General features: G+C 41.0%; 1 protein-coding gene across 1 annotated transcript in view; it reads right to left on the bottom strand.

Annotated features, from left to right (window-relative positions):
• The window catches only part of pappaa (pregnancy-associated plasma protein A, pappalysin 1a), a 119,545-nt gene that overhangs the window by 56,494 nt on the left and 36,759 nt on the right, over window positions 1-26,292 (bottom strand). Inside the window, exons 8-10 of the mRNA XM_037753132.1 lie at window positions 19,017-19,145; window positions 18,766-18,857; window positions 15,145-15,341 (exon numbers count right to left, since the gene is read on the bottom strand). Coding sequence (XP_037609060.1) covers window positions 15,145-15,341; window positions 18,766-18,857; window positions 19,017-19,145 — 418 coding nt within the window. The remainder of the gene's footprint in view (window positions 1-15,144; window positions 15,342-18,765; window positions 18,858-19,016; window positions 19,146-26,292) is intronic.

Genomic DNA, 26,292 nt, shown 5'->3' with positions numbered 1-26,292 from the left:
GGTATATTAAATCACTGAAAAATAGTTGGAGGAAAAAGTAACTGATGTCAAAGACCTTATTTATTGTATCTTTGTACAATGTGGTATCCAGAGCCACAGATATTTACTGTGACAAGAAAAAGGTTTGCATTTGCAATGTGCATGTGTCTAGACATGTGTGATATAACAGCAATATAATTATGATAATAGAGCTTATCTATGTGTTTCCAAAGGATTTCATTCCGAAAACCAAGGCAGTGGTCATAAACAACACTCTGAAGGAAACCCTCAAAAGAAAGGCGACATTAAATCGCGACCCCTTCCGGCTCTGAGTTTAAAGGGGCTAAATTTGAAATTCAGAGCATATCTATTGCCTCCACATGGCTCTCAACATGGCGATGGCTGAGCCGGCGGCTCACAGCTAAAGGGCCTTTTACACAGAACCAGTGGGCTACCTACGGGGTCTGAGAAATGAAGCCGATGCTGAAATGCCTTAAAATTTGCTTATTTTTCTAATAGCCAGCAGGGGGCGACTCCTCTGGATGCAAAAAGAAGTCTGATTATGGTCCCATTTAGAATAAAATAGACCACAAATCAGGGTATGTTTAGGGCATGGCAAGGTCGCTACCACGGCGTTGTCCAGTCTGGGTGTTGTTCGTGTTTTTGTCTTACAACTTTAACCCTTTCACAGTGTGTTTTCTGTTCATGAAAGTTAATTATAAAAAAATGTTGTCGCCTGAAAATGTCTTATTCAGCGTTCGGTTGTACTTAGCTCCACCCTCTCGTGTCACTTCTGGTTGCAAAAACCCCCCCAAAATGGCGACAGCCAAATACCAAGCTTGAGGCTTCATAATGGTACTCCACAAACCAATGGGTGACGTCACAGTGACTATGTCAACTTCTAATATACAGTCTATGCACAGAACGCAACAACGGCTTGCGCAGTGCCACGTGCTACACTTCCCCATGACATCGTCGTTGGTTGGGATGGCGTTATCAGCTGTAAGCTGTGTTGCGAAACCTAAAGAAGTTGTAGTTTTGTTGTCTAAACCTAAAAAAGCTGTTTTGTTTGTGTTCAAAACGTAACATTTCATTCAGAACGTAAGAACATAACACTTTTAAGTTTCGCTTTCAACGTAGTCGGTGTAGCTGGCCCCTATACTGACCCTCATATATGAGGCGTATATTGACTCATAAGGCATAACTAATGAGCTGTTAACAATCAAATCGGGTATGTCAACAAAAACAAACTTTGATTATAACACACAAACACGCTGCTCAAGATGACATCACTCCTTTATATCTTTACATTACAAATAGTTGTTTGATGCTTCATTAATGCTCTGAATATTGAATAGAGAACCTTCAAATGGATTGTAAAGCAAAGGGAAAAACTAAATATGCTAATTAAGTAAAGAAACAGCACATATGCATCTAAACTAAGACCTGTTTTTGTTTGCCCTCCTTCAATCTGTTATGCCTATAAAATATACCACCCGCCAGCAGACCTTTAAATGGATTGCTTGATTACAACTACAATATCACAGCAGGAACTGTTGACAAAAGACAGTCAAAAGAAGTGTCTCTGTTGGAAAAGGTAAGGGAAGGATATGGCAAATCCATTGTTTGTGAGGTAAAAATGGATATAACTGTTACAGGTGACAGGAAAAGCTGATGTTTTAAAGGGATTTGTCGCTCTAAGTGGAAGTCGTTGTGCAAAGAGGCAAATAGGAGACTTGTTAAGTTAAATAACAAAACAAAAATGATTACTTCTGATAGCCTCTAAACACAGGACGTAACACTCTTCCAGCTATACAAGTCAAATATTGAGATCTATTTGACAACTTCTCGCCTTCCTTTTAAAACAGTAACACTAACACTAGAGATGAGTTCAACTTCTTAACTCCAAAACACACACACACACACAGTTACACACATGGTCTTAATTTGTACCAGCTGGCTAGTCAAACTGTTCAGACAACAGCCAATCCCCTGGTCTGTGGACACAAACTGGTGTTTGTAAATCATTACTTCAGATAAAAGGGAGAGCTAAAGTGTCTTGGGCCAAGGGGAAACCGGATGGAGGTGAGGAGAAAGCGAGTGCGAGACCGTCAGCCTCATTAGCCCGAAAATATGTCTGTACTGTAAAAACATTCATTAAGGGCATAAAGCAAAACATACACTTGGAAAGGGGGGGAATTGGAGAGTGGCGCTGTTACAGAGTAATGACAATAATAATGGCTCTAATAGCATAATGTACCACAGTCTTTCCCCCTCGTGATGGAGATTTAGTGCCAGGGTCAAGTTAGATCACCTCTGCTGAGGGATTCCTGCACGTAGCACATATCCATGTTATGCACAGACTGAAATGCAGACACGTATGCTATACTGTCCTTGGCTTGAATACTGATGTTCCAGATTGTCAAAATCTTGGATTGAAATCAATAAACCCCACAGACACACACACACACACACAAACATGTTCTTGGAAGACTATCGAGGCTATCAGATATTTAGGAGGCCCTACGAAGGTCCTCCCTGTATCCTCCAAACACTAGAGGAGCCCAGGAGTTCCAGGAGGATCTTAGCTCAACTTTTTTCTTACACTTAGGTCTCTTTACTTTGCACTGAACAGAGCACAACACAAAGAAGCGAGGTCATTCTTCACATCGGCATGCCTTCTTATTATAAAGCCACGCTACACCTGATAGGGTCAATTATTAAACTATTTACTGTTATACATTAACAAGCAAATATTTGTGTTATAAATATGAGTCTTAAAGTGTTGAAGGGATAGTTTAGATGTTTTGAAGTGGGGTTGTATGAGGTACTTATCCATAGTCAGTGTATTACCTACAGTACAGTAGATGACGGTCTGCACGCCCCCAGTTTGGAGAAACAGACAGGAGTAGTGACACCGGAGCAAATTAATGTAATGCTGTGGACAGCAAAATGTATTTTAGCCACCTAAAAGAAAGGCCCACCTAAAAAAAAATTGATATCCGCTTAAGAGTACGCTATATTTAGAATATTTTCACCGCTTTAACTTGCCGTCTGAAAGCCTTTTCCAACAGGGAACTGAACTGAAAGTGAAGCTTATCTATGCTCTCCTCAGAGCCACCAGACTCCATTAACAAAAACAGTTTCACTTTCAGTTCAGTTCCCCGTCGGAAAATATTGTAAATATAGCGTACACTTAAGCTGATATTTTAGCCTATATTTTAGGTGGCTAAAATGCATTTTGTGACCAGCCCCGTCCACAGCACTGTATTGCTTTGCTCCGGTGTCGGTGTATTCCTGTCTGTTTCTCCAAATTGGTGCCGTGCCGACCGTCATTTACTGTAGGTAATACACTGACTATGGATAAGTACCTCATACAACCCCACTTCAAAACATCCAAACTATCCCTTTATGGTGATACAGCAGTGATACAGTTACACAAAAAACAGTTTTGTTTTCATCTGTTGGTAATTTATTCAGCATGAAGCTCAACAATTATGTAAGTATGAGGCTTTGGTTATGTATCGTTGAGTTGTGAAGAAGTGATCATGAGAAGCATCTACACACAGTCAGACATTAGGGCGCCATCATGACAAAATAATGTCTCACATGCTATGTACCATGTGGATGTGGGCAAAAAAATGGTCGATATTATCGGTGGATTAGCTTGTAAGAGAATGTGCGTTTGTTTCTTTGTCAACAGACTTTTCCACAATCACCCTTGTCTACATCAATTTGTAAGTTCCCAATCCCCCAAATTGATTCCAACCCCATCGTCTTCAGTCTCAATGTTCTTTTTTGACTTCACACAGTCACTCACCACAGCAACGAAGCTGTTTTGCCAACCCAGTCGCCAGAAAAAATGTTTGCATTGGACATTTTTGCACACCCAGGATACGTCGAATGGCAACGTTTCTGAAACAAAAATACGTTTCATATCGGCCTTGTATCGCGCTTGCAGAAACGCAATGCCATGTGGTTAACGTCTTGAAACAATTGACTAGGCTTAGGCAACAAAACTACTTGGTTAAGGTTAGAAAAAAATCATGGTTTGTGTTCAAATAATAATGTAACAAGATAACAATGTAACGTAACAACGCGAAAAAACCCACTATAGTTAGGTTTGTTTGATGTGTCTCTTTTCGCTATTTAAACTACGTCACTTGCTCTGACCGAATGCAAAAACATTCAACGTATCCCTGGTTTGCAGAAACGTCCAATGGCAACATTTTTTCCTGGCGACTGGGCTGGTTTTGTACAATCCATCTAATCACTTTATTCAAGTGTGAGCACTGGTGCGCCAGGAGGAGTCGAGGATACCTGCTGAGCATTTCAGAGTTAATTGTTTGTTTCAGATCCTGTCGTACGGTCAGGTAGTGACCTAGTTTGTTTCTTTTTTTTCTGCAGAGATGGAAATTTTGGACACATGCAAATTAAGAAAACAATTTCCCCAAGAGAATATTTATCCTGTCACGGCACCTCCTAAAACATGTTTATTTCCATCAAAAGGTATTTTTCCTCTTTTCCATTCCTCCCTCTCTCTCTTATACTGTATACGAATTTGAAGCCCGAGAGCACGGGAAGCAGGAGTGAGCATCTGTGAGGCATTTGTGGAGAGAGAAAGAGCAACAGAGAGAAAACTAGTATGAGTTTCCAAGCACCATCCCATGGTTTACTGGAATGCTGGTGAGCGCCTGGTGTGTGAGGTAATGTCCTGTCACCCAGCCCCACCCATACCCACCGAAGCTCACCGTCTCATTGGTCCAGGGCTAATGATGGGCCACTTCCATGGCCTACTGAGAACGGGGCTGTAAAAGTTAGTGAGTGGGTGCAATTATGCAGTTTACCTATCCCGCTCTCATCAGGGCAGACGTGAGTAGTGACTGGGTGGTAGGCAACGCGGACCGCAAACCAATGTATAGGGATTGGTGAGCGCACAATGCCAGCAAGTTGAAAACAGATGCGGAGAATATAAATGTCCCTCAGTCAGTGGCCCCCTATGCTCAATAAAACAGGGCCAAAACCCCTGCATATTAACAGCTTGGAAATGTTATGGGGGGTCATCAGTGCCATGAAACAAATACACCAGTCACAATGAGGTTTCCACATGGCAGAACCACAATAATAATTGAAACGGGAAAAGTAAAAGGGAAAAAGGAACGCCATCCCAGAGGTTTCTTTTTAATGTTACCACACGCTTATGTCACTGGCACCGTGCCTGACGAGGGCTGTGTGGTTTGGGGGAATGTTGGTGGGAGAGACACAGTGCCAGAGAAGCTGGCCTTCCTGCGCTGCTGAAAGCAACAGCTCGGCTACTGTATGAGCTTTTGTTTTTGTGGGCATGTACACGCGTGTGTTTCAGCTTGTGCGACATCATGGCCTGCGTATTTGTTTGCATGTGGAGGGAAAATGTGTATGTTTGCTTTGCAGTAGCACCTATACAGGGATGCATGTATCCCCCACTGAAATACACAAACACACACTTCTGGGACCTGGGACAAATCTGGCCCAGTTATTGTTTCCTTGTTTTTACCGCCCAGAATAATCGTAATAAAACAGTGTCTCTCTTCTCTCTCTCTCCTTTCCCTCTGAAAGCATTACTCAACTGAAGACGAATGCGGTTATTTAATTCAGACCTCATGCACATGTTTGTTTTACATCTGAAGATGAGGTGAACTTCATATATATAGGCAATTTTCTTGCAGCGTGAGAGGACTAAAATGTTATCCCTTCTGTTGCTTATGTATAATTAAGGGGAGTGTTCTCCAGGGGTGCCCAGGGGTTGCGTCAGAGATTGCCTGGGCAGCAGCCCTCTCTGGAGAAATCACCTGGCTTGCTGTTTGATCTTAAAGTTTGAATGCACATGCACACTCCCCGCTCGTCTACACACGTGTACGCGGAGGCACATGTACATGGATACACGCACATATGCACACACACAGGTTAGTTGCTAAGGCCAGTTCTCCAATCCAATCCCCCTAGAGCAAGTTGAGCTGGCTCACCATATTCCATGGTGTGGTAGTGGGGGAACATTATGTTCTGCTCCACAAAGACAGCAGTAGTACATTTCCGTCCCCTATGGACCTGCCCTATAATCCTGCATGAAGTGTGTGTGTGTTTGCCTGTGTGCCTCTGTCTGACTGCGTACCTGTGTGTGAGCTTGATCAGGAAGGAAAGGAGGACCTTTTAAATAAGCTGATGCCACCTTCACTGTAGTCATATTTGAGGTTTTTAAACATTTTGTAACAGGCCTGACGTGGAAAAGAGGGAACAGAGAGGTTAAAAAAAAAAAAAAAATGAAAAAAACAACTATTAAACCTGGCTAGAATGTTATATTGGCAGTTAGGCATTTTTTGGGCTCATTAATGCGTCTCAACTTTATTAACTTCATACATTCTCTGGTGTCCATATGGGATTTTGATTAGATCAAACAGCTCATTTGAGGACATTTTAATGTGGGAATGGCCGATAAGAGCGGTTTTGGACCATTTTCTACTTTCACATTAATATTTATTCAATGATGTATTTTCTGTTGAATGCAGTCAGACTGTCGGTCAAACTAATTTTCCAGACTTATTTTACCTCCAATTACAACCGCTAACCCCATCTGTTCATCCATCTGTCATTTGTGTTTCTCTCATTACATCATTTCATGTCATTTCAGCCATCATATCTTTATATATCACTACTTTTGCTGGTTTTACGGCACCTGTCTGCTGTGTGCTCTTTTTCACTCATTTTCAAATTACAAATCTGAACTTCTCCTCCATTCTCTCAATCTGCACGTTGTTCTTTTGGCGTCAATCAATTTAGAATATTTAATTGCGATTAATCGCAAATTAATCACAATTTTTTTTGTATCTGTTAAAATGTACCTTAAAGGGAGATTTGTCAAGTATTTAATACTCTTATCAACATGGGAGTGGACAAATATGCTTGCTTTATGCAAATGTATGTATGTATTTATTATTGGAAATCAATTAACAACACAAAACAATGACAAATATTGTCCAGAAACCCTCACAGGTACTGCATTTAGCATAAAAAAATATGCTCAAATCATAACATGGCAAACTGCAGCCCAACAGGTAACAACAGCTGTCAGTGTGTCAGTGTGCTGACTTGACTATGACTTCACCCAAAACTGCATGTGATTATCATAAAGTGGGCATGTCTGTAAAGGGGAGACTCGTTGGTACCCATAGAACCCATTTTCATTCACATATCTTGAGGTCAGAGGTCAAGGGAACCCTTTGAAAATGGCCATGCCAGTTTTTCCTCGACATAATTAAGTGGAAGTTTGGAGCGTTATTTAACCTCCTTTGCGACGAGCTAGTATGACATGGTTGGTACCGATGGATTCCTTCCTACGACCTAAAAATCACAAGTTGTGTTAATGCGTTAAAGAAATTTGTGGCTTTAAACTAATTTGCGTTAACGCGTTACTATTGCGTTAACTTTGATGGCTCTGCTCTGATTTAATCGAACTCTGGTGCGGTTTGTTTGGGCGGTTGTCAACGCAAACAATCGGTCCGAGATCACTTGCGAAAGGTGGATGGTCATTTCCAAGCGAAACAAAACACAGGCCGCCTATGTCGGCATTTGTTGAGATGGATATGGGAAAACGACATGTTAACATGAGTGGGAGAGGACCGACCTGGACTTTTGCAGAAGTCCGACGTTTGCTTGACATCTGGGCTGGAGAGAACACACAGAAATCCGTGAAAATAGTGCTGTTTTATAGTCATTCGAGATAAACTGGAGGAGAAGGGATTCTTGCTCAGTGCAGAGTCAAAGTGAACAAACGTTGACAGCAATATATCAAAGTCTGTGATTCCCTGCATGGAAGTGTCAGCTCTTGAGACGGAAAAGATAAATTTGCTCCTTCATATCCTACACGCCCCTCAGCTTATGATTTACTTTATTTGGTCCGCTTTAATTTGTGCACCGTTAAACTGAACCAGACTAAATAGAAAACGAACACACCAAACGGACTATGGCTTGTGAAAGTGCTCTTTTACTTTTTTTTTGTTTTACTCACATTGCCATTTCATCATGTAACTACTCTTTCTGTATCATACAATCACAAAAAAAACCTTACCAAACCACTGCCATTGTAGTTTCTACTTCAACGGCGTGCATAACTCTAAAACTTACTGCTGGAGGGTTCACAATCCATGACCCCAAAAATGAATGTGTGTCATTCTCACAAAGATCCAGCAACACATTTACATTCTGTTAACGTAGACTGCGGCTACTGAGCCATTGTGTACAAAAGGGCAGTATGTATTTATGGCTCTATGCACCATTCATTCTTATGTTGCTGAACCCTCCCTCAGCAGCGGTTTTCAATGTGGGAGCATTCACCCATCCTTCTCCTTGGCTCTGCTCTGGTGTGTGAAGATTCAGAAGTTAAAAAAAAAAAAAAAGTTCAGCTCTCATGTGCAAATGCTGCATATGGAGATTATCATTCACCTTGGCATTTAATGGATAAAAGGATGTGTTTCAGTATCTATGTCTGGATGTTTTAAAGTAGATTTCTGTGCATACCCCCTACACACACACACGCACACACACACATGCTCACGCACACACACACACACACACACACACACACACACACACACACACAAGTACATAACACTTGAGATTTCGTGCAGATACATGATCTCTCTTTCTCCTCAAGTGCCTTCTTGTGCTGTTGTTGCTTTCTTGCATCCGCAAAGATCCCTATCACCGCTGCCCGCCTCGCTCTCTCTCTCTCTCAGATACACACACACACACACACACACACACAGTATCAACACTGTCTTTAGACATCAAACAGAACTGATACACAAAACCAATACAGGACTTGTTTACTAGATCAGAAGGAATTGATGTACTATCCCCCCATTCAGAACAAAGAAGCACCCGCAAACACACACGGCGAGGTTGGTTACACGATAGCATTGTCCTGTATCAGGGAAGCACATCTCTAGCCCAAGTCTACCAAAGAGCTGTGAGCCACCAACATGGAAACATGATTAAATTAAACCGCAAAGGATGAAGTGAGCTATTAACGAGCCAGGACAATGTGAACTTTATCTTTCTGATAACTAGCAGGGACTCACTTTCACAGCCACAGACAACATGGTACTGAGGCAAATTTAGAGGAAGGAGTTCAAATTTTGTTCTTAGAAATAAAATCCATAATATGTAAATCTTCAGCACAAGACGGAGTACAGGTGGAATTGTTGGCAATACAATTTCTGTTCTTTGCAACAAAGTTTTCCGAATGAAACAACAGTACAGTACAGTATGTTGTTTGCAGAATGCATTCACACGCATGATCTGACACTATCAGCAGGACAATCCTTGTTGCAAAAATAAAACTGTTTTCTGATTTGACACCGGTGTGATTAAGGTTTAGAGGGTTTTAGGAACAACTAGAATTACTGCCTCTGCCAACCAGTCAAGTTGCAGTTTACATGTCTGTCCAAAATTTCATCACTACATCCTTTTATCCTATTAGACAATTGTGTAAAATTGTCATAATTAGCATATGTATTTTTGAGTTATGCCCAAAAACGTTTTTTGTGAGGTAGGTCACAGTAGGTCACTGACCTTTGCCCACCAAAATCTAATCAAATCATCCTTGATTCTAAGTGGACGTTTGTGCCAAAGTGTAAGAAATTAGCTCAAGGTGCTCCCAAGAGATCACGAGAATGGGATGGAACTAAGGTCACAGTGACCTTGACCTTTGGCCACCAAAATCGAATCAGTTCATCCTTGAGTTCAAGTGGATGTTTGTGCTAAAATTACGTTCCTGAGATATCACTATCACAATAATGGACCATATGGACGTATGTCCAGACGGACGGACGGACAACCCGAAAACATAATGCCTGCGGAAAGAAACCAATGTTGGCTTTTGGTAGAAAACCTGAAGTGAATGGCGGTCTGGATGGATGGATGGGCCGGTGTCAAAATCTGACCCATCCCCCCTCCTCTCCTCCTCCCTTTGTGGACTTTGTGGCTCTATAATGTCGCACTATTTCCACCTTTGCTCCAAACTGAGTCATAATTACTATGGCCCCCTAGAGGGCTTTGTCAATTGAACATAAACATGTATCGTTTTTGGGCATCTGAAAATACTGATTCTGTTGATTTTGTTGGGAGCTCCGTCTCGTCCATTGGGTTGATCTTAATGCCAAAAACAGCTATGAGCACGTCAGCGATTGTTTTTGGCATTTGTATAGTCAGTACATTTTATTCAATAAATATTATATAGAATATAGCTCTGGTTAATTTTTCAATGTCTCTTCTCAGATTTAAGAAATTAGGGGACAGCTTTTGGGAGAATGGCGCTCATTCCACCAGTTGGAACCCAGAGATTTTGGAGAAGCCACGAGCATTGAGGCTGGTGGCTTGTGGTGGCCCGACACCTTATTAAGACACTCAATGTTGGTTTTCTTTGTACACTCCCTTTGCACTTGTAACCTCTTTTTGTGCCTCGGTTTGCCTCTCTCTTTATTCATCTCTGTCTTTTTCTCTCTCACACACACACACACACACACACACACACACACACACACACACACAGACACAGACACACAGACACTACAAGGACAATAACGGTACATATTGTGGTATGGATGCTGGTGGTTAACTAGACTTCAACAGAGGGAACTTTACTGTCATTTTGGCTTTGTGCCGTGGCAATGACACAGTCTTGGGATTGTGGTTGGCTGAGCTCAAAGTGTGACTCTATATGCTCCCCCCTTCCCCTCATGTCCTGTATCTCTATTATACATCTTGTCTACTATCACGGTCATTGTAACTTCATTCACTGTAAGTTTAGTATACAGGGAGTGGATGAGTGACAAAGAGAGTGTGAGCGTGTTGTAACCACAATGTGAATGCTATTTAACCCAAGAGCCATTCCAACAGCAGCTAAGCTCCTGACAGGGTCACCCTTAAGCTTATTTATGCATGGTCACTGAGTGCTCTCAACAGTTGTGTGTCGCAACATGCATCACATTTATACCTCAGTGACTTCAAGTAGAAGGAGAAAGAACTTTTTTTGAAATGATTAAATAGAGTCATAGCACAATTTATCTTTTCTACCCAGCAGATTCTGGCAAGTCTACTTTATTCATGAATGTGCCATACAAATTGTATGTATTGTCTGACTTTTTCTGACAGCCTTGTTTGCATCCATGGCAATTACCTATCCAGTGACACTATAGGAAAGTCCTTAACATTGCCATGTTTCAAAGTGCGAAATAGAGGTTGTCACCATCTACAAGAGGCATTTCTCTGCTTTCTACTGCTGGGGAAGTGATAGCAGGTGTCCAGTTCTTCCAACAAACACCACTGATATAGGCTAGCCATCCCATACATTTCAGTGATTTCAGAAAAATGGGTTCTGATCTGAAGGATAAGAGCAAAAAAAAACAAAAGGTAACTACTGTTCACCCAACTCACAAAAGCATTGTGCATATTTGTTTCTATACCAATCACACACTTTCCCCAGACTGGATTTAGTCTCAGTAATGATTGATCTTTTACCCGCAGATGTCACACTTCTCTTTCAGATAGCAACATCTAACTATGTTCCAACCAAGGGAAAACCTGCGGTGCTGAGAAATGAAGCCAACGCTGAAGTGCCAAAAATTGCAGTTCTTCCAATGGCCACCTGAGGCTGACTCCAAAAGTGAGTCAATCCCCCATAGACCCCCATGATAAAATGGCCAACGTTACAGTAGAAACTGGAAGTGCACTCGGAGAGCACAGACCTCCGCCAAGGCAGGTTTCATGTACGTCGTACCGAGGGCTGGGAGGTGGAGTAAAAGAAAATGCTACTGCGCCTGCTCTAATGGCCCAATGGATGCAGAAGATCGTCGGATGACATAGGTACTTTATCACTCGGCAGTCGAGCCATTTTGACTTCATGCGCCAATGAGCAACTCTCATAGGAATGAACCTCCAACGCTGTATCCAGTTCTCTTTATACATCCATGGTGTGTTTTGCTGCATCAACCGGGCCCACCTCAGCTCCACCGGCAATCCACCTCTTTGCCCATTTTTTGGATTAGCAGGGAGTTAGACTGTGTCTTCACTGCCAAGATGGCGACGGTCGGAGTCACCCATTTTGAGCTTCACGACGGCTCTTCAGAAACCTATGGGTGACGTCAAGGAGACTACGTCCAGTCTACGGTTCCAATACAACAGAAGTCAACTCAGTCTCAGGGTGCTGCTAGCTCACACCAAAGCTGAGATTTGTACCATATAGCCTACATCATAAGCTGCAATAATATGACTTCACGGGTTGAGTTCATGCTCATTTTCCAAGTCAAATATAAAGTACACAAGATGTAGTGTATTTAGTGTCGTCTTCCTTGAATACAGAGAATAAGCCCTGCAGTTACCATTTCTCAATCCCCGCCATTTTAATACTGATGGCGGTCATCTCAAAGTTGCCAAGCAATTCACTACCCCAACAGCGCCAAATCCCTCTCAAGGGCAATACTGTATGCAAGTTTGTATCAGCAAAGCCACAGTGCCACATTGCTCAGAAAAAAATTATACTCAAAATCTCAGCAAAGATTTTACCATCATAAGTAGCTATGCAGCTCTGAGGCTTAAACTTTGGATCTCACATCAAATGCCTCTAGGCCTTTCGCATCCCTTTCCACCAACAAATTAAAGTCACCCGGGAAAATCAAACCCCTTATGTAAACAATCACCAAAAAACTGAGAAAAGTAGAATAAAGTACTCTAGATAGGGAATGTGATCCAGATGCCTAAAAAAAAAAAGACTATTCATTGGGCACTCTATACGGCTGATTTCTGGTTGGAATCAACAGTCTGCAAACACAGCGATTAAAATACCAGACGCGAGACATCACTAAAAGCCTCTTCAAAATAGGTAACATCTTCAATGACTTTGTTTCGCTACTGATCAGCCACTGTGGTGTTTTACATGTTGTTTCTAAAGTGGCCACATTTAAACTGGATCCATGAACAAAGGCGAGCCCGCGGCCTGGTCTTCATCTCCAGAACCAACCCTCACATGCTTCGTCTGTGGCATGCAGCCTCCAGGAGAGTCGCCGTGGCCACATGCATGCAATTGCACAACTGGCTGAACAAGAATCTCGACTCAGTTATTTGAGGCCGTGTTATGTGTTATCTTTGTTTTTTTCGATGGACTACCATAAGCAAACAACTGTGCACGATTGTGCGCGCGTACTATTGTGTGTGCATTTCGTGCGAGCAGATATGTTGTTTGTGCGTGCGTAGTATGCTCGACACTGCAAGGACGCGGTGTAATCAAAGTTAATTTGGAGTTGAAGAGATGGCATTTGATGCCGCCGTAGTGCATGTTACTGGAGTGGGGAAATAAATGTCAGTGATTACATCAACATGTACTGATGTTGGCGAGAGGAACGGGCTTTGAGGACACATTTTTTTGATGTAACTCACAAGCGTGAGAGAACGTACAGAGTGACAAAACCAACGTGTGTTTTGTTAACCTGTGTTTGCACATTTTCCAAACGCACTTGGGTGTCCACATAGGAGTGGACAGTCAGTGGCCTTGTAATGAGGTGATCTCATCGCATACGATCCTTGGGGAACAGTGCGTTCTCTAGACTAACAATGTGTCCTTCGCAGCATAAATCCTTTCTTTTATGGTTACATGGACATGTTCTCAGAGAATAAACCGTCTGCAATGTTGCTCGGACAGAAGTGGTGCCACATCAAATACCGAATGCATTAAATGGTGTTCCTTGCATAAGTCCTTGCCAAAGTGTTCTTGATCAAGGTACCTGACCACAAATGTTCAAGAATACCTAGTTCACTGGCCTTGTAAAATGCAACATCAGCAGTGGGAACAAGCTCTACAGCCAACATCGCACACACATACCTCAGAAGAGAGTCAGTGTAGCGACGTGAGGCCTCCCAGGTTCAACACAAAGCCTCTCCTTTGTAGAGCATATTGATGTCACTCTTAACATCAAGGCAATGTACTGCAGGATTTTTGTTTTAACATTTGGTTTGAACATCCAATATCAATAACAATAATTCATTGAAATAATGAAAATGCACTTCTAAGCTTTGTGTGTGTGTGTGTGTGTGTGTGTGTGTGTGTGTGTGTGTGTGTGTGTATGTAAGTATGCCTCACCCTGATGTTTTGGGCAATCAGCCCCTTTCTGCGTTGCAACGGCAACAGATCAATGCTTCCACCGGGCTTACGTGCAATCAATGGCTTCTTCCCTCGTCTTCAATAAGCATTACTTTAATGAGAGCGGCAAACTTCTGCACCCTGGGAGACATCTAATTAAATGTCCCAATCTCTAAAATTACTTAACTGGCAAACAAGTAAAAGAAGTTGGGTTTTTTTTGCAACCGTATCACAAAAATTGGGGCTTCATTATCATTATTGCGTCAAACATTTTTTTGGATGTGAAAGCAAAAGCAACCAAATCATCAGTGAATCGAAAGCCATACCGCCAAAACAGTGATGATCCAGTTTGTTTAATATCAGATTGGAATACAGGACTCTTAAACTGACTTGACTGGTTGTTTGGCGTTTGATTTCATGTCTACGTATGGAGAATTTTACTGCTTCTTAACCTCTGACGTAATAATTTACATCATACTAGAATATGTAATAATCCAACGTGTCCTCATACAACGGTTCGTGTGATATTTTAGGAAAAGTTATTCTTCATTTTTTTGTTTTTTCACGCGAATGTCAAGCAACTTGTGTCAATTTCCACTCGTTACATGCAAACGGTCTTTTCAAAATAAACTTCCATCTTCACAGGAAACAACTACCTTAGGTTTAGGCAGCCAAGCTACATGGTTAGGTTTAGGAAAAGATTGTGGTTTGGGTTCAAATAACTACGGAAGTGGCGTAACTTAAGTACGGAAGCTACATAACAAAAAAATCACGTTGACTTCTGGTTTCACACGGGGTACGGACACCGGTCTCCTGGGCGAAAGTTCAGTGTTTTTTTTATTATTTTTTTCGTAGGTACAGCTACGAACATTGTATGAGAACAGCCTGAATAATCACACAGATAAAAGCATTGCCTTAAGAAAGAGACGTCGCAAATTCCATAACATATATACATACAGTATACTGTATTAACAGGATAAAACTGCGTATGCCCTTACCTTAGTAACAGCAGGGTATCCAGCAGCCACCTCACCAGAGCAGTAGGGCTTCTCCTCGTGGGAAACTTCAACAGTGGAGGCCCACTGGTCGAGGAAACCGTTGGGAGTGTAGAGGCCACAGTCTCTCACGCCCGTCTCCTGCTCAAAGTCCTCACACACCCCATCGCCATCATAGTAGTAACACATGCTTGGCTCCTCTGCAGGCGAACAGACAACAGAAAAAAAGTTGTAATTTCAAATATCTGTGTTTTATACTTTTTCAGCAAAGTGAGGTTTTGAGTTCAGTCAGCCCTCGTCTAGCATGTTTTCATTTGTACGAAGCCGTACAGGTGAGTTTTTACACACTTCAACCCTCACTCCCCCTTCTCTCATCCTTTTTTATACAACATGTGTAGCCCTGATCCTTCGGGATACCATTCTAACCTTATCTCTATTACTTTGGAAGGTGAAGAGAGGAGCAGATAAAGAAGGGGGAGGAAGGTAAGGGATAAAAGGCGCACGGAAAAAAGGAGGATACATTCTTTTTACAGACATCCCACCCGGAGTTAAGGTCTGGAACTGGAAGCTTATGGATTGGAGGAGAGGGGAGCAGAGCAGGGAGGTAGCATGGGCCTCATTGCACTCAGCTCTCAGCTAAAGCAGTGTCAGCCGGTGGGGTTCCAGTTAGGGGGAAAAGGCGGCATTCTGTGCCAAGTTGGCCGGGGCCTCCTCCTCGAAATTCCAGCCCTCTCCAGCAAAGCCAAAAACTCAAGTCAGTTCTGTGCTCTGGCAATGGTGAAACGAGGGGCTACTGAGGGGGCATACAGAATACGCTCCCGCCACTCACTCAGCAGGAGCAGAGGCGAGCAAAAGAAGGGAAGGAGCGAGGCGTGAGGAAGCTCAAACAGTGGCTTGTGAAAGCTGCAGAAGTTAATAGGTAGAGTGTGAGCTAAAGAGAGAAGGAGGAGGGGGAAAAAAAGGAGAAAGAGTTGCTACAGTTTCTTGAATTTGGACAGGGATAGAGTAAACAGATAATGGAAAAGTGGAAAGGTGATTGAGTGCAAGAGAGCCCTACAGTTGGGGGAAGAAAGTGAACGATGAGATGAACAAAGATGGATAGAGAGAGAAAATAAAAGGTCCAGAGGCTGCCAAGCTACACTGACAACATGTCAAAGCGGGGCAAATCTGACCTTCCAAAAACCATCACTTTTCTGATAGCGGGAATATGGCTTAAAAAAAATCTGATAGCATTTCCTTTATGCTTTATCTGCACCTGTGTTTACTGTGGCTTGGATTCCTATTGAGACATAACTGCCGGGTTTGTAACGCCAGGTAGGGTCATGTGAAAAGAACTTGAACTTCGTCAATTCCAGATATAATTCGGCCCAATCGTGTGAGTAGCCTATTAAAGCTCATCCAGACTGTAGCGCCCTGGCCCTGTTGTATACTTAGTGGCAATCTTCCATCCAACTCTCTCTTTCTCTATCCAGCACACTGACAGGCAGGCACTCTCTCACACATACAGACAGATGGACAGAAGGTCCCATCATTATAGTGTCAGATTTCTGCGCTAAAACTACAACTATGTCAGACAGTGTCGGACACACAAACACACACTTACACACACACCCCTGAGCACTGCAGTTGGTGGAAAAAGAGCACAGCCAATGCAGTCATCCAGCAATCTGACAGGGATTAAGTGGCCACTTCACAGAGGCTCGCACATGTGTGTGCATGCATGCATGTACTGTACACACACACACACACACACACACACACATACATGCAATCACAACAGGGGGGGCAAAATGATTGTCTACAGCAGGAGAACTGGACAGGAAACCATCCATCTATTCATAAAACAAAACAGCGTATGAGATGTCAGTCACTCAGCTATGTAAAATAAGATGACTCACCCTTTAAAGAAAATAATGATTTCCAGATTTATTTACTTTTTTAACAGGAGGTCAAAGTGATTATGATATCTAATGGCATTTTTATTCTTTTCAGAAAGGCATGAAGTATAGTACGCCCAGATGTTAAATCTGTTCATTCACAAAGTTAGCCTGTAGGTCTCATTGAAACTTTGCAGCCTTTCTATTTTGTGAATAGAGCTGTGTGTTGGCAAGAATCTGGCGATATGATACGTATCACGATACACTGGTTGCGATTCAATATATTGTGATATATTGTGATACTGTAAGCAAGGCGATGTATTGCAATTTTCTAAATCTAATTTTAGGAAAACTGTCATAACATAAAGAACATACTGCCATGTGCATAAAATCTGAATAAGAATTTTAGTTTTTTTATGCAATCAGAACAGTGGGATCTGCATTCGTATTTATCACAGTCCAGGTATCATTCAACATCATGGCACTATTTTGAGAGAGCACACCTCTTTGCAAAGGAAATAGAGTATCGACTGAGCTTTTCTTTGCATGCAAACTATTAATTAAAAATCTATACCGTTTTTGAGAATCAATACAGTACCACAAAACATAATATTCAATTTTTCCGATATTTTCTTACACTCCTATTTGTGAAATAATATATTAAAAAAACAGTGTCGGTGAATTCCACACAGACAATAATATCATGGCACAGAAGAACACAGAATGTAAAAAAAACTAGTGGTCAAATCATAACTTGATAAATGTTGCATGTAAAATGTCACTTTTGGCCAATAAAATACATTTAGAAGTGTGACGACCCCTACCGCTCTGTTTGTGGCTCCTTGTGTGTGTTTCCTGTTTAGGTGGCAGTCAGAGCGGCAGAGCTGTGTCACAACTGAATCAACTCCTCCTAACTGATCATATTGATTGCTACATAAGAGAGCAAGATATGTCATTGTTGTTTGATTGTGTTTTGGGTTCTATTAGATTAGTAGAGCTAATATGGGTTCAATATCTTTTTCTTATCTCCCTTGTCTCACTTTTTTTTTTTAAATCTTCTGGGTTTAGGCAATAAAACTACAACTTCTGTAGGTTTACACAACAAAACTACAACTACTTTAGGTTTACGAAACAAAACTACAACTACTTTAGGTTTACGCAACAAAACTACAACTTCTTTAGGTTTATGCAATAAAAACTACAACTTTTCTAGGTATACGCAACAAAACTACAACTACTTTAGGTCTACGCAACAAAATTACAACTACTTTAGGTTTAGGCAACAAAAAACACTTTAGTTTAGGGAAAAAACATTGTGTTTTTGGTTAAAATAACTACGAACACAAACAACTATACGTTGTTGTTTTCACACAGTATGCGAACTCCTGGGTGAAAGTCCAGTGTTTTGTGTCCCATCATCCCCAACCACCACCCCCACATTGTCTATACTACAGTGCTTCCGCTTCTGCTCCTGTCATAATTACTACGGTCGATAGAGGGCACTGTCGTGTTCTTTTATACCTTCTTTCGGTGATCTACCATGTGAATAGATGATAAAACCATAAAACCGGGTGTAGTAGGACCCTATTGAACCACAACTATGGGCTTATAGTGACTGATAACACCTATTTAATAGCCTGACAACAGTTTTTCAGAACAGAATTTCAATAAATATAACAAAATGTTTCTAAAATAAATGACCCACCCTAGCTTTAAACTTGACAATACTATTGTCCGTATGACTTACCAACACAGTTGAAGAAGGGCTCTTTCTTGCACTGACTGGAGCAGCCGTCCCCATTCATAGAGTTCATATCATCACATTCCTCTCCTTTGGAACTAAAATAGCAGGAGGAGGTATTCAAAAAAACATCCACACACACACTGCCAAACTGATAAATACTGAATGAAACACATAAGAGTAAAGTTTATTATTCTTAAAAATTGGCTTCATTGCACATCTGTAAGATAATGTATGTGAGTGTGGATGCCTGATACCTCTGGATGCGTCCATCCCCACAGTAGGGTGCCCCCAGATCATGTACCAGAGGAGGGGAGGGCTCACTCTCACTCCGGCTGGAGATGGTTTGGACCTGGTAGGTGTACACAACATGTGGCGCCACATCCCTGCACAGAAAGAGGCAACAATCACAGTGAGTCCACATATTTCAGGATAATGTGAAGCCTCGAAGAAATGTCTGATAAAGAATAAAGAAAGGAGAAAAGAGCAACTGAGACTCGGACCAGGCCCTGTGGAGAACGGGTCGATAGCACTACTGCTCTGTTTGCTAGTGTGTGCGTTGTAGCAATCTTTAGGTATCTCAAGTAGCACAACACAATTTAGAACATCTGTCTCAGCACACATATCTACCTCACTGCGTTTACCCGCTTTGGGTCCAGCTTTGTTCTGCTTCCTCCTCATCCACAGTGATTCAAGGAGCCATCATGATGAATACACAATGGACAGGAGAAATACTGGGGGGAACTACTCACTTTGCTGGTGTAAGTCGCCATGATGGTTTCTTGAGTCACCATGATAAGGAAGTCTGAAAAAAAGTCTGGAAGGAAAAAAACAAAACATAAATGAGAAAACCAAAACCATAAAAAAAAAAAAAAAATCAAAGCTGTAAATAAGAAACCATAAGCAAAGCAACAAAACAAAACTGAAGGAAAGAAAACTGTAAAGGGTGCTGTCATGAAGTTAATTCTCCTGTTTTTATTGTTATTTTATGTTTACTTTTTCTCTCCGATCTGTTGTTTGCCTTTACATGTTACTTTCATCAGATTTCTGTTGGATTCTGGCCCTGTTTTAACTAACTATGGGCAGGCTTACTGGTTCCTGTAAGCCAGCAATCAAGTGAATAACACACATCATCGGTCTCTTAGGACTCATCACAATATCTTGAGTAAGAAGAAACAAGTAGCCACATTATTGTTTCATCTTAACTTTCTTAACAGGAAATGAAACTAAGAACAAAAGTTTCAAAATAAACAAGTAAAGGCAAGCAAAGAATCTGAGAGTTAATGTATTTATTCATCTATTTTGATTATTATAAAAAATAAAAAACAGGATTTTCAGATCAGCACTCTCATTTGCAGCAGCGTTGTTTACAGTTTTCTTTCCGTTTTGACTTTTTTTTTTTTTTTTGCTTATAGTTTTGGTTTCTCATTTCTAGCTTGATTTGTCGCTTATGGTCATGGTTTCTCCTTCATGGTTTTCCTTTTTTGGCTTTCAGAGTTTTTGACCCTACGTTTTGCGTGTCCGTGTGTGAGTGTGTGTGTGTGTACAATACAAGACTGAAGAACCAAGGTTGAGACATTATTTCTTTACATTCTAATTTTGCTGGAAAAATATAGTTTGACTGCAAAAGAATTTTTCTAAAAACTAAAGAAACAAATAATTATTGAGAATGAAATTCTAGCAGTTTTTTCATCATTTAAAAAGGTGCAATGTGTGAGATATGGCCAGAATTTTAGTTTAAAACAAAAAAATGAACTAACATCATCAACAGAATGTGAAGAGGTTAAAGTGTTGACGTTATGTCAAAGACGTTCATGTATTGTGTTGCAGAGATATCTACAGAAATGAGCATGGTAAGCAGCTACTTTCTTGTAATACCACTTATGCCTCGAGAGTCGATAGTGAGTCACTGGGGCGTCCAGTCTGTCCAACATGAAAGGACAAAGAAGTAGAGCTGCCCAAAAGGCTTGTCAATCAAGTTGCTGGTACAAGGTCCGTGTACCTTTTTTTAGTTTGTTTATGGATTAAATCCAAAGTGGCAGAAAACGACTCATATTTCCGTTTTGTCCTTCCCTCCACCAGAAGACTATTTCGCCGGGAGGAGAGCAGGCGGCAGCTCTAGGAGACGGACCTTCAGTTAGTAGTTAGCTCAAATTCAGCCAGCGCAAACCCCCAGCGCCGGGCAATGTATTCTCATACAACGGTTCGTATGATATCTTCCGAATCTTTATCGTTCGTTTTTCTACGAACGCATAGGAACATGACAACACGTTATATGCATACAGTCTTCACAGGGAACAACTTCCTTAAGTTTAGGCAAAGAAGCTACTTAGTTTAGGTTGAGGAAAAGATTGTGGTTTAATTGGGTTAAAATAACTCCTTAAGTACGTGACGTGACAAATAAATCAACGTTGACTTCTGGTTTCACACGGGACACAAACGCCGGACTCCTCGTAGAAAGATCGGTGTTTTTTGGTCCACCCATCCACCCCGACCTCCTTTCCATGCAGCTTTTGCCTCTATTTATATTTCCTGGTTCACAATTATGTTAATTACACACAAATTGATTGAAATTGTGGGATATATACAAATAACATTGCATAACTTTTCATAGCCTTTTCATAAGCTACAAACAGTGTATGAGACCAGCCTGTGCCGGGTGGTCTGGCTGTTACACAGGTTAGACCCAGCTCTGTGGGCTGGCCACAGCCCGCTGTGACTTCCAGTGCTAGGGTTTGCACTGGCTGAATTCGAGCTAACTACTAACTAAAGGTCCAATCTCCCAGAGCTGCCGCATGCTTTCCTCCCAGCGAAGTAGTCTCGTGGTGGCGAGGAGGACTAAACGAAAATACGAGTTGTTTTCTTGTGCCACTTTGGATTTAATCAAACTATCAACAGTTTCATTTTTGGTAAGCGTGACTATGTCGGGAGAAAAATGAGCGAGTGTAATACATGCTATATGTTCTCTATGTTATTCAATGCATAAGGGGATAGGAATGCATAATAGTTGTGTATAATCATGGCTAGTATTGGTTAAGTACAAAAATGAGGTATGTGAGTGGGAGCAACATCAGTAAATGAGGGTAAATAGGACCGATAGGTTAGCCATAGATCATTTCATGTGGACCATCAAGTACTATGGACCTAACTTTGGAATGCCATCTGCAATGTTGTAAATGCAGTGACAAGCATGAAGGGATACTGTACTGCTCATATGAATATGAGGGCATACACAGATGCATATGCCCATTACACAAAGCGACTCACACACACACACACACACACACACACACATGTATGCACATACAAATATATGCTGGCACACACAATACCCTTGTGATTAGTAACACACTGCCAGACAACTATATGGCTTTTAAACTTAAACAAGAGTACACAGGCATGAACCGCTATTCCCCCAGTGTGATGCAGGACCAGCAGCAAACATTGCCACAAAGGTTTCACCCAAGGTCAAAGATAAAGTCAGCAATCAAACCAAGAAAGTGTTTGAGTGAAGTGCAGGGAAGCCATAACCTTTTATGAGCTCTAAGTCAAACCATTCAGTTTAACATGTTTGCCCACAAATCACAGAGTTGGTGGTTTGATCCTCCTCCTGCCCACATGTGAAAGTGTCCTTGGGCAAGACGGTGAACCCCAAGTGTGGGTGAATGAGAGGCATTTATCATTCATATATATAAGTGAAGTCGGATGTTCAAAAAGACATGGAAGCAGCAGTTCTGCATGCCCACGTATAAACATATACACACAAATACACTGCATTGCATGGAAGGTGTTCAAGTGCGTGTTTGCTTGTGCAAAATGAGTCCTATGGGTACCCACGAGTCTCCCCTTTACAGACATGCCCACTTTATGATAATCACATGCAGTTTGGGGCAAAAAGTATTTTTTTGCATGCAGTACAAATGTGTGTTATTTTCATCTATTCTAAAATGGTTTATACTGGGGTCCATAAACAGTCTTGGAATTGCATAAATTGGGTATGACTGTAAAGCTGACACTCTTGTGGATCCAATGAACCCAACTGTATTAATGTGTAATTATGTTAGTCCCCATAGTAGTCATTTCACATGTACTTTACATTTACTTTTTTTTACTCAGATTTTATACATATGGTGGTGTGTCTTTATACTGACAGTTTCCCTAAAATCAGATTTGAAAAAAATATACCCCCTTGCTTACAGTATCGCGATATATCGTACCGTTACCCCTGTATCATGATACGTATCATATTGCTAATACACAGCCCTAATTAAAATATTGAGTAAAAGTATCTGAAATTTACTATACTTAAATATCAAAAATGTTCTGTTTATTCCTCTTAGCATGTACACCACCTTAAAATGGAGGCTACATTACACTTGAAAAAAAAAAGAGGTCTTCACAACTTAAAGGATTTAAAGAACAAAATCCAGTTTTCCTTCCCTCGTAATTGCAAGAAGCACGTAGCGTGATCTGACATGCAGCCTGCCTGGACTTGAGCGGAAATCGAAACTTAACTACAGCTTTGAAAAGCACTTTGTTTGCTCTTGCCCATCACGTGAATGATGTAACTACACAAGCTAAGACCACTGATTCGCCAAACCTGCTTGCTTGCAATGGTAACAAGTAACGAAGATTAGGGTAAATGTATTGGAGTAAAAGTACAATTTTATTTAGGAAATGTAGTGGAGTAAAAGTGAAAGTAAAGTACAGATACTCCCAAAAAATACTGTAGTAGTACCGTAACAAAGTATTATTACTTCGTTACATTACACCACTGTTTCTGACTATGTTCCATGGCTTTTGTTTTTTCCCCTCATCTTCATTTCTCCTGTGTTTGTTCATCACATTCCCAGCAGATGAAATCGGACCAAGTTCAAGTTAACTGTACTGTCTCAATTATAAAAACTGATGGACCCTAATATCATGTAACAAAATGAATTTCCCCACAGCAAAATTTGTGCCTAGGATGAGATATTTATGTTGGCTTTATTATTATCAACACAGAGCGTTTGACCTGACAGACTCTCTTTTATACTTCAGTATGTCCTGTTCTGCAATGTTGGCTCATGCTGGTGTAACTCCAGGCTACACTCAAACATGCCCCCTCTAATTGAATTAGTTTAGCCCCTGGAAAAGTCGAGCTGTGGGAGACTTTATCTTTGAGGAGAGCAAACACACTGAATAGGTCGGAAAGAAGAGAGGAACAGATATTGCTTTGCGTGAAGGCAGCGCACGAGTTTCCTTTTTTTATGGATAATGAGAAAGTCTGGCTATCGTACTGTAGGTAATTCAATGCACGGAAAAGTAATTGCACCGCTTGATCAGGCCACACTGAGAGGCGTAGTCATGCAAGAACAAGCAAGAACAAAGAGACAAGTGGACAGATCCGGCTGAAAGGGAGGTAAACGGGGAGGAGAACGAGAAAATACATAGTGAAAACACATAAACAGAAAAAGAAAATCAAAAGAAGGAGATAGGGAAAAGGGAGGAGTAAATGTTGACTTCTAAAATAGGGCCTAGTCTATATAGGGCAGGGGGGCTTCTGTGGAAAATATGATAATAGTCTATTCCTCATTATGCTGTGGTTTATTCCATCGATCTTCCCACGGGTAGTGGGCTTTGAATCAGCTGATGTTTAGTTATTCATGCTGTAGCCAGTTATTGGAGATTCAGAGACAAAAAAGACACCTGAAAAATGACAGCATTGTTTGCATGTTTACATTTTCCTGACAAAGCAATGTCTCGCAGACCTGGGAACAATGGTGGTCCTCTTTTAGCAGCAAGGGGCAGAAGTAGCGTGATGTTGGTGTACCGCCACAAAAAGTCGAGGCGGATGACTGAGCGCACGACCACAGGCTGCGGTTTGCGTCCGCAGTCGACGTTGATTTTCTTTTGCAAGTCTATCTAGGCGAAGAACTGGAAACCACTCAGAATCGTTGCCGACAGCAAACTTTCTTATGTAAAAGCTGCTCAAATATTGGGTCTAGATCTCGACCACTGGTTCCCAAAGCAAAAGCGCAGTCTTCACCCTTAAAAACAAAACTACGAATCCTCGAACAAAATCCTCAATTTAAATTTAAGTGTATTTTTTTTTTTTTTTTTTTTTTTTATTAAATCAACTTTCTTTAATGAATATCACTCGTCAGTTTCATCCACATAAATAAAGTGATGATGTCTTGACCAATTTTTCCAAGCGACTGCAGATACATAATATAATCTTTTTTTCTTAACAACTTAATTGATTTACTATAATAGTGTTAGAGCCAAAATTGATTTTATGATATTGTGGTTAAATAAATGTAATTTATGGTGTTGTGAGATTGCTGCTAGACCACCTTGTTAATACAGGTGAGTGCCTCCCTTTGTGTGCAGCCAGCGGGAGAGCAAATAGGTTTTTGACCACAGTGAAAATGTTGATTTTGAAAGGCTAAACGCCAATAAATATGAATTGAAGCAGATATTTTTGTTGGATCAAAATATTTAGTGAATTTCTGAAATGATTGAATCTATTTCTTTTCAACAAATCTATAACTTTTGGACTTTACAACACTCTGAAGTTATTGGAAATGTTTGGATGGCACTAGTCTGAAACAATCCACTGGAATCTAATTCTACAAATAGAATAATACTAATAATATTAGTGTAGCCTGATCTTTATCTGCATGAATACCGGGTTTAAACAGAATATGGCCCTAGTTAGTAGCAAAAAATATATCTTTTTAAATAGCTTAATAATGAATAACACAGTAAATTTGTTATTATGAATTTAGTTATACATGTGCAAATTTAATTTGACTATCACAAAGCAGACGAACCCTGGCGCACACCCCTGTGATCTTTATCCCATATAAAATGCCTCTACGGTCCCAGATAAAATGTTTGGCTCTGCTAAGAAGACAAGATCAGATGCCATCTAAGCAAACTTAAAAGATCAGAACTGCTTTGCCCAAAGTAGACCTTTGCGCTTCACATGGGAAGCAGTTGTCAGTTTGATGGTCTTTTTGTTTGCTAGAGTTTAAAAAAGGTCGTACCATGGTAAAACAAAGTGTTTCTAAACAGATAGTAGAGGTCAATTCAGATGTATACAGATCCACAGCCTGTCTCCTAAAAAAAATGATCCCATACAACGAAAATGCATTGTGAATTACGTTTTGAGGGAAATATATTGTGTCGCGGATTACCTTTGTTTTTGACGTATCACAAATACGTTTGTAATGATGGTCAGCGGAATGCCGCATAGGGAAGAGGCTGGGTTGGTGGATGGGTCAATGATGTTTTTTTTTTACTAAACATAAGCAAGTAGTTTTATTGCCTAAACCTATAGAGTTTTGTTGTGTTTCTGTTTCAATTTATAACATTAACTCCATGTTTAAAACCGCTTAAAACTGTGACCATAATCCGGGAGAAAATATGTTTCCCTTGAAACGTGATTGAGGATGCAGTTTAGTTGTATGGGAACGTCATTTTGTAGGAGACAGGGTTGAGATCCAAGCTTCATATCCATGATCTAACTCCACCGGTAGTGTTTTAACA

This window comes from Sebastes umbrosus, chromosome 19 (assembly GCF_015220745.1).
Source record: "Sebastes umbrosus isolate fSebUmb1 chromosome 19, fSebUmb1.pri, whole genome shotgun sequence".
In the NCBI taxonomy this organism is placed as follows: domain Eukaryota; kingdom Metazoa; phylum Chordata; class Actinopteri; order Perciformes; family Sebastidae; genus Sebastes; species Sebastes umbrosus.
Note: the sequence above shows the minus strand (reverse complement) of the source record. Positions and strands in the feature narration are given on the sequence as shown.